The sequence below is a fragment of the Nerophis lumbriciformis genome, linkage group LG04, assembly GCF_033978685.3.
Source record: "Nerophis lumbriciformis linkage group LG04, RoL_Nlum_v2.1, whole genome shotgun sequence".
Taxonomy (NCBI): domain Eukaryota; kingdom Metazoa; phylum Chordata; class Actinopteri; order Syngnathiformes; family Syngnathidae; genus Nerophis; species Nerophis lumbriciformis.
The window spans coordinates 16,670,001-16,682,560 of record NC_084551.2 but is presented as its reverse complement, the minus strand read 5'-3'; the positions used below and the strand labels follow the sequence as shown (position 1 = coordinate 16,682,560).

The 12,560-nt window shown below is 40.7% G+C and overlaps 1 protein-coding gene across 4 annotated transcripts in view; it reads right to left on the bottom strand.

Moving 5' to 3' along the window:
* Positions 1-2,629: 2,629 nt before the first annotated feature.
* Positions 2,630-12,560, bottom strand: part of slc52a3-2b (solute carrier family 52 member 3-2b) — an 11,462-nt gene continuing 1,531 nt past the window's right edge. The window contains exons 2-5 of one of the 4 annotated variants that reach the window (XM_061949862.2): positions 7,761-7,943; positions 6,218-7,291; positions 6,025-6,148; positions 2,630-3,440 (exon numbers count right to left, since the gene is read on the bottom strand). In XM_061949862.2, coding sequence (XP_061805846.1) covers positions 3,228-3,440; positions 6,025-6,148; positions 6,218-7,239 — 1,359 coding nt within the window. In that variant the 5' untranslated portion in view covers positions 7,240-7,291; positions 7,761-7,943 and the 3' untranslated portion in view covers positions 2,630-3,227. The remainder of the gene's footprint in view (positions 3,441-6,024; positions 6,149-6,217; positions 7,292-7,760; positions 7,944-12,560) is intronic. The other 3 variants (XM_061949876.1, XM_061949870.1, XM_072912978.1) reach the window with 3 other exon arrangements.

Genomic DNA, 12,560 nt, shown 5'->3' with positions numbered 1-12,560 from the left:
CACCGCAGCGCTTCTGTTTCTAGCCGATACTACATCAAAAGTAACGTAAAATAAGGCAGTAACGCATCATGTAGTAACGGTAACTAAATTACTGAATAAAAAAAAAGTAACGCGTTAGATTACTAGTTACCGCCGAAACTAACGGCGTTACAGTACTTTGTAACGCGTTAGTCCCAACACTGGTCCTAAATGATCTCAGTAAGATATTACAGCTTGTTGCTGAGATTTGATGACCTATATTGAGTAAAACATGCTTGAAACTAGAATATCAAGGGTTGCAAAGCTGTCATCAACACTCACAAGTATACAACTACTTTTTTAAAGTAATCATTTCTTATTTCAAGCATGAAAAAAAAAAAATCCTGACTTTGACCCAATTGTGTCTCATAATTAAAACAGATGACAGCCAAATGGACTTTGCTGTTATATTTTCAATGAAATAATAGAAAATACATACTCATATAGTAGTACAGTTGGCACAGTACAGTAAACTGACAGTTAATATTTAAACATTTTACATTTCAAATAATTTTGAACAGAAATAGTTCATGCACATTCAGATAACTTCTTCAAAATCCATCCATCCATCCATCCATTTTCTACCGCTTATTTCCTTCGGGGTCGCGGGGGGCACTGGAGCCTATCTCAGCTACAATCGGGCGGAAGGCGGGGTACACCCTGGACAAGTCGCCACCTCATCGCAGGGCCAACACAGATAGACAGACAACATTCACACTCACATTCACACACTAGAGCCAATTTAGTGTTGCCAATCAACCTATCCCCAGGTGCATGTCTTTGGAGGTGTGAGGAAGCCGGAGTGCCCGGAGGGAACCCACGCAGTCACGGGGAGAACATGCAAACTCCACACAGAAAGATCCCGAGCCCGGGAATGAACCCAAGACTACTCAGGACCTTCGTATTGTGAGGCAGATGCACTAACCCCCTCTTCCACCGTGGTGCCCTCTTCAAAATTACAATTTAAAAAAATTTGGCCGGGGGCCGGGCTGCATATATGCGCACTAATTGACTGAAAGAGCACGCACTTGGCGCGATGATGTCATGTTATCGATGGAAAAATGCATTTTTAGACCATATGATTTGCCTGAGCGGCTAGGAGACCCTGAGAGTAACAAGCGGTTGCCTTGTTGCCTTTCCATTAAGAACAATAAATTCGTTTTTAGTATAAGTTTGCTGGTTTCAAGAAATTAAATTTCTTGAAATGCGCTCGACATTACGTAATGCCGAGCGCATATCAATATGTCAAGATAATGGCACTAGCATTTACTTAATTTAAGAATGTTTTTAAACATATTGAGCAAAAAGGTCTCTTTTTTTTTTTTTTTTCTACCAAGAAAAGTGCACTTGTTATTAGTGAGAATATTCTTATTTTAAGGTATTTTTGGGTTCATTGAGGTTAGCTAATTGTACTTGTTTTGGAAAGTCTTGACAAGCCAAACTGCGACTTACAGTCCGAAAAATACGGTAATTTTGATTAGAAATATCGAGAATGCTGTTAAAAACGTATGCCTAATAGGAACATTCCAAATTCAAAGTACAGAAATGTCATGTCTGACAAATGTTTTTTTTGTTTTATTCTGAAATGTAAAAGAACATATAACTCACTAATGATGACAAAGAAAAACAAAAAGGCCGCAAAAACCTCCCATAAAATAATTATAAAACATTTTTTAAGCAATGACATATGTGATAAGTAATATACAGTATTGTGATTTCATTTGTTTTTGTTTAATTTTCTTCTTTAAGTGTTATCCCTGGCACATGTTTATTTGTGTTTTGTTTTCTCTTTCCTTGTTTATAATGCTGTAGTTGTGTTTAAATATTTTGGAATATAAAATATAAATATTTTCTGTCTACTTTGTGAAAATTATAGATCTTTTTATATGTGAAGTTTTGTATTTTTTGTTGTTTAAATAAAGTACTGAAAAAAAAAAAAAAGTTAATTTCCTTTCGGCGAATATCTGATAAACCTTTTGGCCAAATGGAATAGGGGGTGGGATCTCGTTTCTAATGGCTGAAAGCTTTCCAAAGACATGTCACTCAATTAGATCAGATATTGCATTCAGGACACAAGCAGTGCAGATACAATACTAATGTGGAGCAATGCAAGAAACGTCACTATGAACACGCATAATTAGTGTATACACATTACTAATACGTGTATGTCCAAAATAAGCTGTATGTTTATGTGTTAGCTTTGTCTAATAAAAAGTTGATTCACACCATTAAATTCTGTTTCCACTGGTGTGGGTAAACATTCACCAATACAGCTTATAGTAAATGTTATATATTTAGATTAATAAGTATTGATATTTTAGATTGTAACAGCATAAATATAAAGATGATTTCAGACTAACATCAGATTTTTTATTTACTCCAGTGGTTAAAAAATAACTTTTTTTTTAAAAATAACCACTGTCCGGCCAAATAAGGCCACCACCTACAGTAGATTCAACTATGCAACCTTAACTATCCAATTTGATCATTATTTAATGTAGTCAAAACTAAACACGATTTAATAAAATATTAGTGTGGCCTTTTTTGTGCATTGTCACATATATAATAAATCTACTTTGTTTTTATCAATGCTTAGAGCGGACATGCAAACATACTCCAAACAAACATTTTCATTATAATTTCGTTTTTTTAGGAGCACAAAAATGTATTTGGGGAATAAAAAGAGCATGTACAATATCTCATGGAGTATATAGTGTGTGTATAAATGTGTGTACGTTTTTTTTTTTGTATGCCATGTTAAATGCAGTGTATCAAAAAGGTAAGAAGATTTAATTGTTTTATTTATTTATTCGAACAGTATCTCCAACCAACTCAAATTTACAAAGCAAATCATTTTAAGCAAAACATCATTTTCAAATACAAATGAGCCTTAGTAGTAGTAACATCTTAGTAGTCCACACTGAAAATCATATTAGTATGTTCACATTACGTTGACTATTCAGTTTGATAGCTGACCTCTAAAAAGTGTGTAATGTGTAATATTCTTATTTACATCAGTAACAAGTCTGTTGAAACAAAAAGGCAATGCGGTACTTAAGAACTTTGGGCCACTCTTTCAAAGTTGGAATATGTGAGGCTGATGACTTTGATGAGTTCATTATTACTAATATGCCAGTAGTAGTGCGGTATGGTATAAGTGCAACTTATAATTCTGTCTTTTACAGCAGTGCTTTTAATGTTTTCCCTATTTACATGGGACACTTTGTGTTGCAAGCATCACCCGATTTAAAAAGTCCATAGACACTGACCAGTGGGAACATGGACAACGCACCAACCATAGAACCCAGCTGGACTACTGCTCCACACCACACGAGTGCGCTGTGGCCCTCATCCCGGAGAATCACCCCAATGATGACCTTCACGTAGGACAGACAGAGAACAAACAGGATCCAAACCAGCACCTGGAAGACACAACATGCAAAAGGAAAACATTAACATATTTGAGGCTTTCTTTGTATGAGCACAATACAAAATGTAGTCTATAGAAGTCATATTTTTTTTGAAAGGGTAGGAGATAGAAAATAATTATAAATATGCAATTTTTTTAAGATTACAAATACACTTTTGAATAGTGTAGATGTGTTTATTGTATTTTAATTTATGTTATTGTAGCTGTAGTTCGCATTGATGTATAATTGAATAATACTAAAAGAAACTGTTAGAAATTGGGAATATGTCGGTCAATCGGCCACCTTCATGAAAAAGTACATGATTGCCGAATAATGCCAATTATAAACGCAGATACCCTCTGGCTGACACTGTATGTATTTTTAGTCCCTTGGCTGACAAGCTGGCAGCTAATATTGTGTCTCCGTACATTGTGGAGACACCCCCCCAAGCTAATATTATTAACCGCCATTACAGCTAATAAACTGCATTTGTTAGTATCTTAAGTGTTTTATCAAGTAGCATTATCACTGGAGGATAGGGCTAACAATGTTACACACTGAAAGCAAGCCAGGTGCAGGCATGCTAAAATACCCGCTAAAGCTAGCTTTAAACAACACCAAAAAATACATTCTTGGTAAAGTTTTAGAATTGTAAATGGAACCACGTTGCAGCAGTTATTAACAGGAAATTATTAGGTTGATTAATAAGAGTCTAGAAAGAGGATAATATACCAACAAGTGTTGATGTGTCAGCATTGTCACTGTCAGTACACAACCCATTAGAGGAGGGCAGATCCATCCATAAATTGGTGGTTTTGATGCCAAAGGTAGGATCAGTATATAATCAATGATAGAATGATTAGATTAATGTCTAAATGTTCCCATATTTATTATGTTGTTATTGTGTTCATGTTTACAAATTCAGGGAACAATTCCTTGGACACAGGAGGACTTTGAGGGTTAAAAGACAAAGTGTTTAAATGATTAGTAGATAGTAGTTTTTGCTTTTGTTTAGTTACTATGTAATATTGACTTTGTTTTGGTCAAACAATTATATGTAATAAAATAGAATAAGGAACTAGTTTAAATACAGTGTTGATATTTTTACACTGTCTTAGCACTGACCATAAATAAATGGAAACATTTACAGTTAATACATGTGATTGGTATTGGTATCGGCCAATCTCACTAATGGAGGATCGTATCGAAATCGGCAGCATAAAACCCTGATCAGAACATCTTGATTAGAAATAGCTCTCGGTGTGATACAGTAAATTTTTCACCATTTCAAAAAACTTCAATAATCAAAATATAGTGACATTATTACATCTGAATCCAAAAAATTAAGTTACGGTATCTTTGAGAGGACCACATATTCGTCAACTCAATTAATATATCCCAATATTTTGCCAACAATACCTCTTTAATCATATCCAACGCTGTTTAAAATAGTGTGGTGATTAGGGATGGGTACTTTTCACATTTTAATTGATACGGTACCAATTGCCGGTACCTGTGAATCGATACCGGTGTGCAACAGTACCAATTTTTGGTACTTGTGTATGTGTGTTAATAAATATACATTTTTTAAATAAAAAAATCTCATATTTTTATTAGAACATCTAAAAATGAGCTGATGATAACTTAAGGCCAGTTGTTAGAAATCTAATAATAAAACAAGATATTAGTAAAAAAATTTGTTGGCAATAAATATTGCAACATTACCTAGAGGCAGTTGGGCTGAGTCAGCTCTCAGTGCTGCCAAGTGTTAGTATTTGGGATGTAACGATATGAAAACTTTATATCAAAGTTATTGTGACCAAAATAAGCAACGTTTTTATAATCGCCATTTGGTTTTTAATAAATAGCTGAAACAAATTAACACACTGTTAGAAAATCCCACTATTCAGCATGTCTTTTTTTCTATGCTTCACTTGCAGTGTTTTAGTCTTAGTATTTTATAGTTTTAAATATTGGTTTGTACTTTTGTACCGATTTAAATGAAAAGTGTTGCAAATGTCTATCTATTAAAAATCTATTAAAATCTATTATTTATGGTAAGCATTATACTATTTGGTTGTTCTACTCTTTTCAGCAATTCTTTAATGCACCCTAAAACCATTCCAATCGGATTCAGGACTACCTCCTGATGTGGCCAAAAGATCAGATTTGAAGCACTTTGGAGCGTTTAGACATGCAAAAAATATCAGATCTGTATCACTTGAGAGCAAAAAACAATCAGATTTGGTGTGCAGTGTAAACGGGGCCAATGACATTGTTTTGATTATTTTAAATTTAAAAGTATGATTCTAACTGTCAGAAGTTTTACTGTGGTTGTCATTATTACCGTTTATGGCTACATGCGTCGTTAGAGCCGGCTCAGTCTGCGACTGAATGTGACGTCACATGCAACCAAGGTAATGTAACAAGGTTGGATTTTACGTAAATCGGTGCCTGGTGGGACCGGCGGGACTCGGTCAGTGCCAAAAAAGTACCGTATTTGATGTCCATCCTTAGATAGATATATATTGAGACGGCAATATTTTCGATTACCCCTACTTGTATTCAATCTTATAAGCAAATTCAAAAGGCTTACTATAACAACAGTTCCTGAAGAACTGTGGACCAGCAGAGGGCAAGGACTTAGGGCAGCCATGGCCATGATGTAGGCTCCAAATCCTGTCCCAGACACAGTCAGAAAACACATGAAGACGAGTGACCTGGAAAGACATTAATGTTATTGTTTCTTGAGCCTGACATGCTATGATGGCTTCATTAGTCAAGCTCACCTGATAGGCATGAACATGGCAATGAAACAGGCCACTGGGTTGGAGACAGCTGCCATGGTGGCAGCCAGATGATAGGCTTTGTTCCCGTACGGCAGACAGGAGTAAGACTGCACCGATGGCAGCACTGCGTTGGTCAGAGCATTCACCCATGCCAGTACCACAAAGATAAAAAAGAGCTCAAAGTTGCTGTAAGTGCCCTTGCCAAAGGAGCTGCGAGGTTCCTTCTTTGAAGATTCTAATGGATCTATCATTGGCTTTTTCTCCGGTGTTTGAGCGTGCAGAGAGAAACCTTGCTCTTTCTTGCCAGGCGTCAATTCTTCACTAAAATACATGTTGTTTTTCTTTTCCCGAGCCACAGCCGGGTGATGATTGAGTAGAGTGAAGGCTATCAGGCAAACGACCATCATGGCGCTGAGAAACAGAAAGAAGATCTGAGCAGAAAATGTGGATGGTTGATAGATGGCTTGTAGCTCCCCACTCCCAGGGGATGTTTGGTTGAATGTGTCTGTCAAAGTGGCATTCTGACAATGGACGACACCAACGCCTTGAATAAGAGCCACCAGCGCAGGCACCAGTCCACTGAGTCCTTCACCTGTAAAGTAAGTGGTGAGGTATTGGGGGCGCAGGCGCATCATGAAAGGCAGGAAAGTGACAGAGGAGGTGCAGTCCACGACAGACAGCAGGAAGCATAATATCAAAAGGGGCACACTGTGCAGGGCGCCCCCTACTGTCACGGTGTGCTTCCAAAAAAAAGCTAAAAGGAACGTGGCAATGATCCCCAACACCACAATGGAGTAGACAACTGGCCGCTCATCCAGCACACCTGGACGAAATCGGTGCATCAGGGTGATGAACAGGGGTCCTACATTGGCCATCTGGATGAGGACAGTGAGGTAGGATGGCAGGTACCAACCCTCTGGGATCTGTGGTACGATCAGTGGGAGCTCCACCCACATTCCGTTGATGGCTACCCAGGAGCCCATGCCAAACAAGCATGCCAGCACATGAGTCAGCAGTGACATAATGGCAGTTTAGAAGGAAGGAAATCAGGAAACAGCTGGAGATTGACACACTCTGAAACACACAATTAAGAAACTTTGATCAGTTGAGTTTTTGACTACAATCACAGAATTCGATCATTTTATTTTCTCAGGGTCGCGGGGGTGCGGGAACCTATCCCAGCTGCATTCGGGCGGAAGGCGGGTTACACCCTGGACAAGTCTCCACCTCATCGCAGGGCCAACACAGATAGACAACATTCACACTCACATTCACACACTAAAACACATTTAGTCTTGACAATTAACCTATCCCTAGGTGCATGTCTTTGGGGGTGGGAGGAAGTCGAAGTACCCGTAGGGAACCCACAATTATTTTCCTTAAATTACGAACTATAAGCCGCTTCTTTTTACCTATGCTTTGAACTTTGCGGTTTATAAAACGATGAGGTCAATTTCCGGATTTATTTTGCGCTGAGTGGTGCTGCTTCCTCGCTTCCTTGCTCCCTAGTAGTTTAATGTAGATCATAAATCATGCATCTCACCTGGACAGAAGAAGTCTGGGTGGTATTCCGACAAGTTGGTACACTTCGACAGCCATTAAGGACCCGGAACTGCCGAGAACGACACGAAAAGATGCTTGGTCCCCCCCCATTCTGTCTCTTCGTGAGGATTATGGTCATTCTTCATGTAAATGGGGATATATGAACATCCCAGCAGTCGGCATCCTAATGACAGCAGACATTGCAAAGTAAGTGATGTTTTATTATGTTTGTTGGCTCTCGTGACCTACGCTTAAAATGATCAAAATAGGTCAATATTAAATATTATTATGAATGTGCCAGTTACTACACTACATATACACTTACATCATGTATTTGGATGTGTGAAATAGCGTGGCTCCTATAAGCTCCATTGTAAGCAAACTTTTAAATCGCATTTATTTAATCTTTAGAATGCATTAAAAAAATAACATCCTTCGTCGTATCTCTCATTATGATTGTGAACGATGACGCAGAACTCCAAAAAAAAGTACAGTTCCTGTTTAAGGGGACATTTTAAACATCAGCAGAAACTTGAAAATAATTTAGCTTTAACAATAGTGTTAAATACACGGACACGGTTTCTGGACAGCTACTGCCGCTGCAATAGAGCACACATGGTGTATGCGCCGTGATCTGTCCTAATAATACACACATATTGGAATTGGGGGTTAAATCACCAAAATGATTCCTGAGCGTGACCACTGCTGCTCACTGCTCCCCTCACCTGCCAGGGGGTGGAACAAGGGGATGGGTCAAATGCAGAGGATAATTTCACCACACCTAGTGTGTGTGTGACTATCAGTGGTACTTTAACTTTATGTTAAAAGTGCAATTTCAAGGTTAAAGGAGAAAAATGTTACAAGCAGAAAAAACATTTATTTCAACTATGTTCCCTAAAACACACATTAAGGCCATAAATTGTGTTTTATCAGGTAAATCGCTTAATCGAACAAACCTATCAATAGATTACTGGATTACTAAAATAATAGATAGCTGCAGCCTTTGCTGTCAGCCCAATAAGGACAAAAGGAATAGAAAATGGAGGATCAAAAGATGACCTACTAGTATATATTCATTCAACACATAATATAAGCTAATGTTTGGGTAATATTTAGCTAGTGTAGATAAACCTCTCAGCATGTAGTGTTACACTGTTAATTCATGACATACAGTCTTTTTATTTAAAACTACATTAACAATACAAGAATAAGCTAAATAAAACTTGACATAGCTAAATTGAGGTTGTACTTGACCTTCCTGGGTTCTCCTCCTGTAGTGAAGGATGCCATGAACTTTCACACACTAACACACTGCTCCCATACGCACTAACACACTGCCCTCATACACACTAAAACACTGCTCCATTACACACTAACACACCATACACACTAACACACTGCTCCCATACGCACTAACACACTGCCCCCATACACACTGACACACTGCTCCCATACACACTAACACACTGCTCCCTTACACACTAACAAACTGCTCCCTTACACACTAACACACTGCTCCCATACACACTAACACACTGCTCCCAAACACACTAACACACTGCTCCCATACGCACTAACACACTGCTCCCATACGCACTAACACACTGCCCCCATACACACTAACACACCATACACACTGCTCCCATACGCACTAACACACTGCCCCCATACACACTGACACACTGCTCCCATACACACTGACACACTGCTCCCTTACACACTAACACACTGCTCCCTTACACACTAACACACTGCTCCCATACACACTAACACACTGCTCCCAAACACACTAACACACTGCTCCCATACGCACTAACACACTGCTCCCAAACGCACTAACACACTGCCCCCATACACACTAACAGACTGCCCCCATACACACTAACACACTGCCCCCATACACACTAACACACTGCTTTCATACGTACTAACACACTGCTTCCATACACACTAACACACTGCTCCCATACACACTAACACACTGCTCAAAGACACACTAACACACTGCTCCCATACACACTAACGGTGTGTACACTAACACACTGCTCCCATACACACTAACACACTGCTCCCATACACACTAACACACTGCTCCCATACACACTAACACACTGCTCCTATACACACTAACACACTGCTTTCATACACACTCACACCCTGCTCCCATACACACTAACACAATGCTCCCATACACACTAACACCCTGCTCCCATACACACTAACACACTGCTCCCATACACACTAACACCTTGCTCCCATACACACTAACAACCTGCTCCCATACGCACTAACACACTGCTCCCATACACACTAACACACTGCTCCCATACACACTAACACACTGCTCCCATCACTAACACACTGCTTTCATACACACTAACACCCTGCTCCCATACACACTAACACACTGCTCCCATACACACTAACACCCTGCTCCCATACACACTAACACACTGCTCCCATACACACTAACACCCTGCTCCCATACACACTAACACACTGCTCCCATACACACTAACACCTTGCTCCCATACACACTAACAACCTGCTCCCATACACACTAACACCTTGCTCCCATACACACTAACAACCTGCTCCCATACGCACTAACACACTGCTCCCATACACACTAACACACTGCTCCCATACACACTAACACCTTGCTCCCATACACACTAACACCTTGCTCCCATACACACTAACACCCTGCTCCCATACACACTAACACCTTGCTCCCATACACACTAACAACCTGCTCCCATACACACTAACAACCTGCTCCCATACGCACTAACACACTGCTCCCATACACACTAACACACTGCTCCCATACACACTAACACCTTGCTCCCATACACACTAACAACCTGCTCCCATACGCACTAACACACTGCTCCCATACACACTAACACACTGCTCCCATACACACTAACACCCTGCTCCCAAACACACTACTCCCATACACACTAACACACTGCTCCCATACACACTAACACACTGCCCCCATACACACTAACACACTGCTCCTATACACACTAACACACTGCTTTCATACACACTCACACCCTGCTCCCATACACACTAACACAATGCTCCCATACACACTAACACCCTGCTCCCATACACACTAACACACTGCTCCCATACACACTAACACCTTGCTCCCATACACACTAACAACCTGCTCCCATACGCACTAACACACTGCTCCCATACACACTAACACACTGCTCCCATACACACTAACACACTGCTCCCATCACTAACACACTGCTTTCATACACACTAACACCCTGCTCCCATACACACTAACACACTGCTCCCATACACACTAACACCCTGCTCCCATACACACTAACACACTGCTCCCATACACACTAACACCCTGCTCCCATACACACTAACACACTGCTCCCATACACACTAACACCTTGCTCCCATACACACTAACAACCTGCTCCCATACACACTAACACCTTGCTCCCATACACACTAACAACCTGCTCCCATACGCACTAACACACTGCTCCCATACACACTAACACACTGCTCCCATACACACTAACACCTTGCTCCCATACACACTAACACCTTGCTCCCATACACACTAACACCCTGCTCCCATACACACTAACACCTTGCTCCCATACACACTAACAACCTGCTCCCATACACACTAACAACCTGCTCCCATACGCACTAACACACTGCTCCCATACACACTAACACACTGCTCCCATACACACTAACACCTTGCTCCCATACACACTAACAACCTGCTCCCATACGCACTAACACACTGCTCCCATACACACTAACACACTGCTCCCATACACACTAACACCCTGCTCCCAAACACACTACTCCCATACACACTAACACACTGCTCCCATACACACTAACACACTGCCCCCATACACACTAACACACTGCTCCCATACACACTAACACCCTGCTCCCATACACACTACTCCCATACACACTAACACACTGCTCCCATACACACTAACACACTGCTCCCATACACACTAACACACTGCTCCCATCACTAACACACTGCTTTCATACACACTAACACCCTGCTCCCATACACACTAACACACTGCTCCCATACACACTAACACCCTGCTCCCATACACACTAACACACTGCTCCCATACACACTAACACCCTGCTCCCATACACACTAACACACTGCTCCCATACACACTAACACCTTGCTCCCATACACACTAACAACCTGCTCCCATACACACTAACACCTTGCTCCCATACACACTAACAACCTGCTCCCATACGCACTAACACACTGCTCCCATACACACTAACACACTGCTCCCATACACACTAACACCTTGCTCCCATACACACTAACAACCTGCTCCCATACACACTAACACCTTGCTCCCATACACACTAACAACCTGCTCCCATACGCACTAACACACTGCTCCCATACACACTAACACACTGCTCCCATACACACTAACACCTTGCTCCCATACACACTAACAACCTGCTCCCATACGCACTAACACACTGCTCCCATACACACTAACACACTGCTCCCATACACACTAACACCCTGCTCCCAAACACACTACTCCCATACACACTAACACACTGCTCCCATACACACTAACACACTGCCCCCATACACACTAACACACTGCTCCCATACACACTAACACCCTGCTCCCATACACACTACTCCCATACACACTAACACACTGCTCCCATACACACTAACACACTGCCCCCATACACACTAACACTCTGCTTTCATACGCACTAACACACT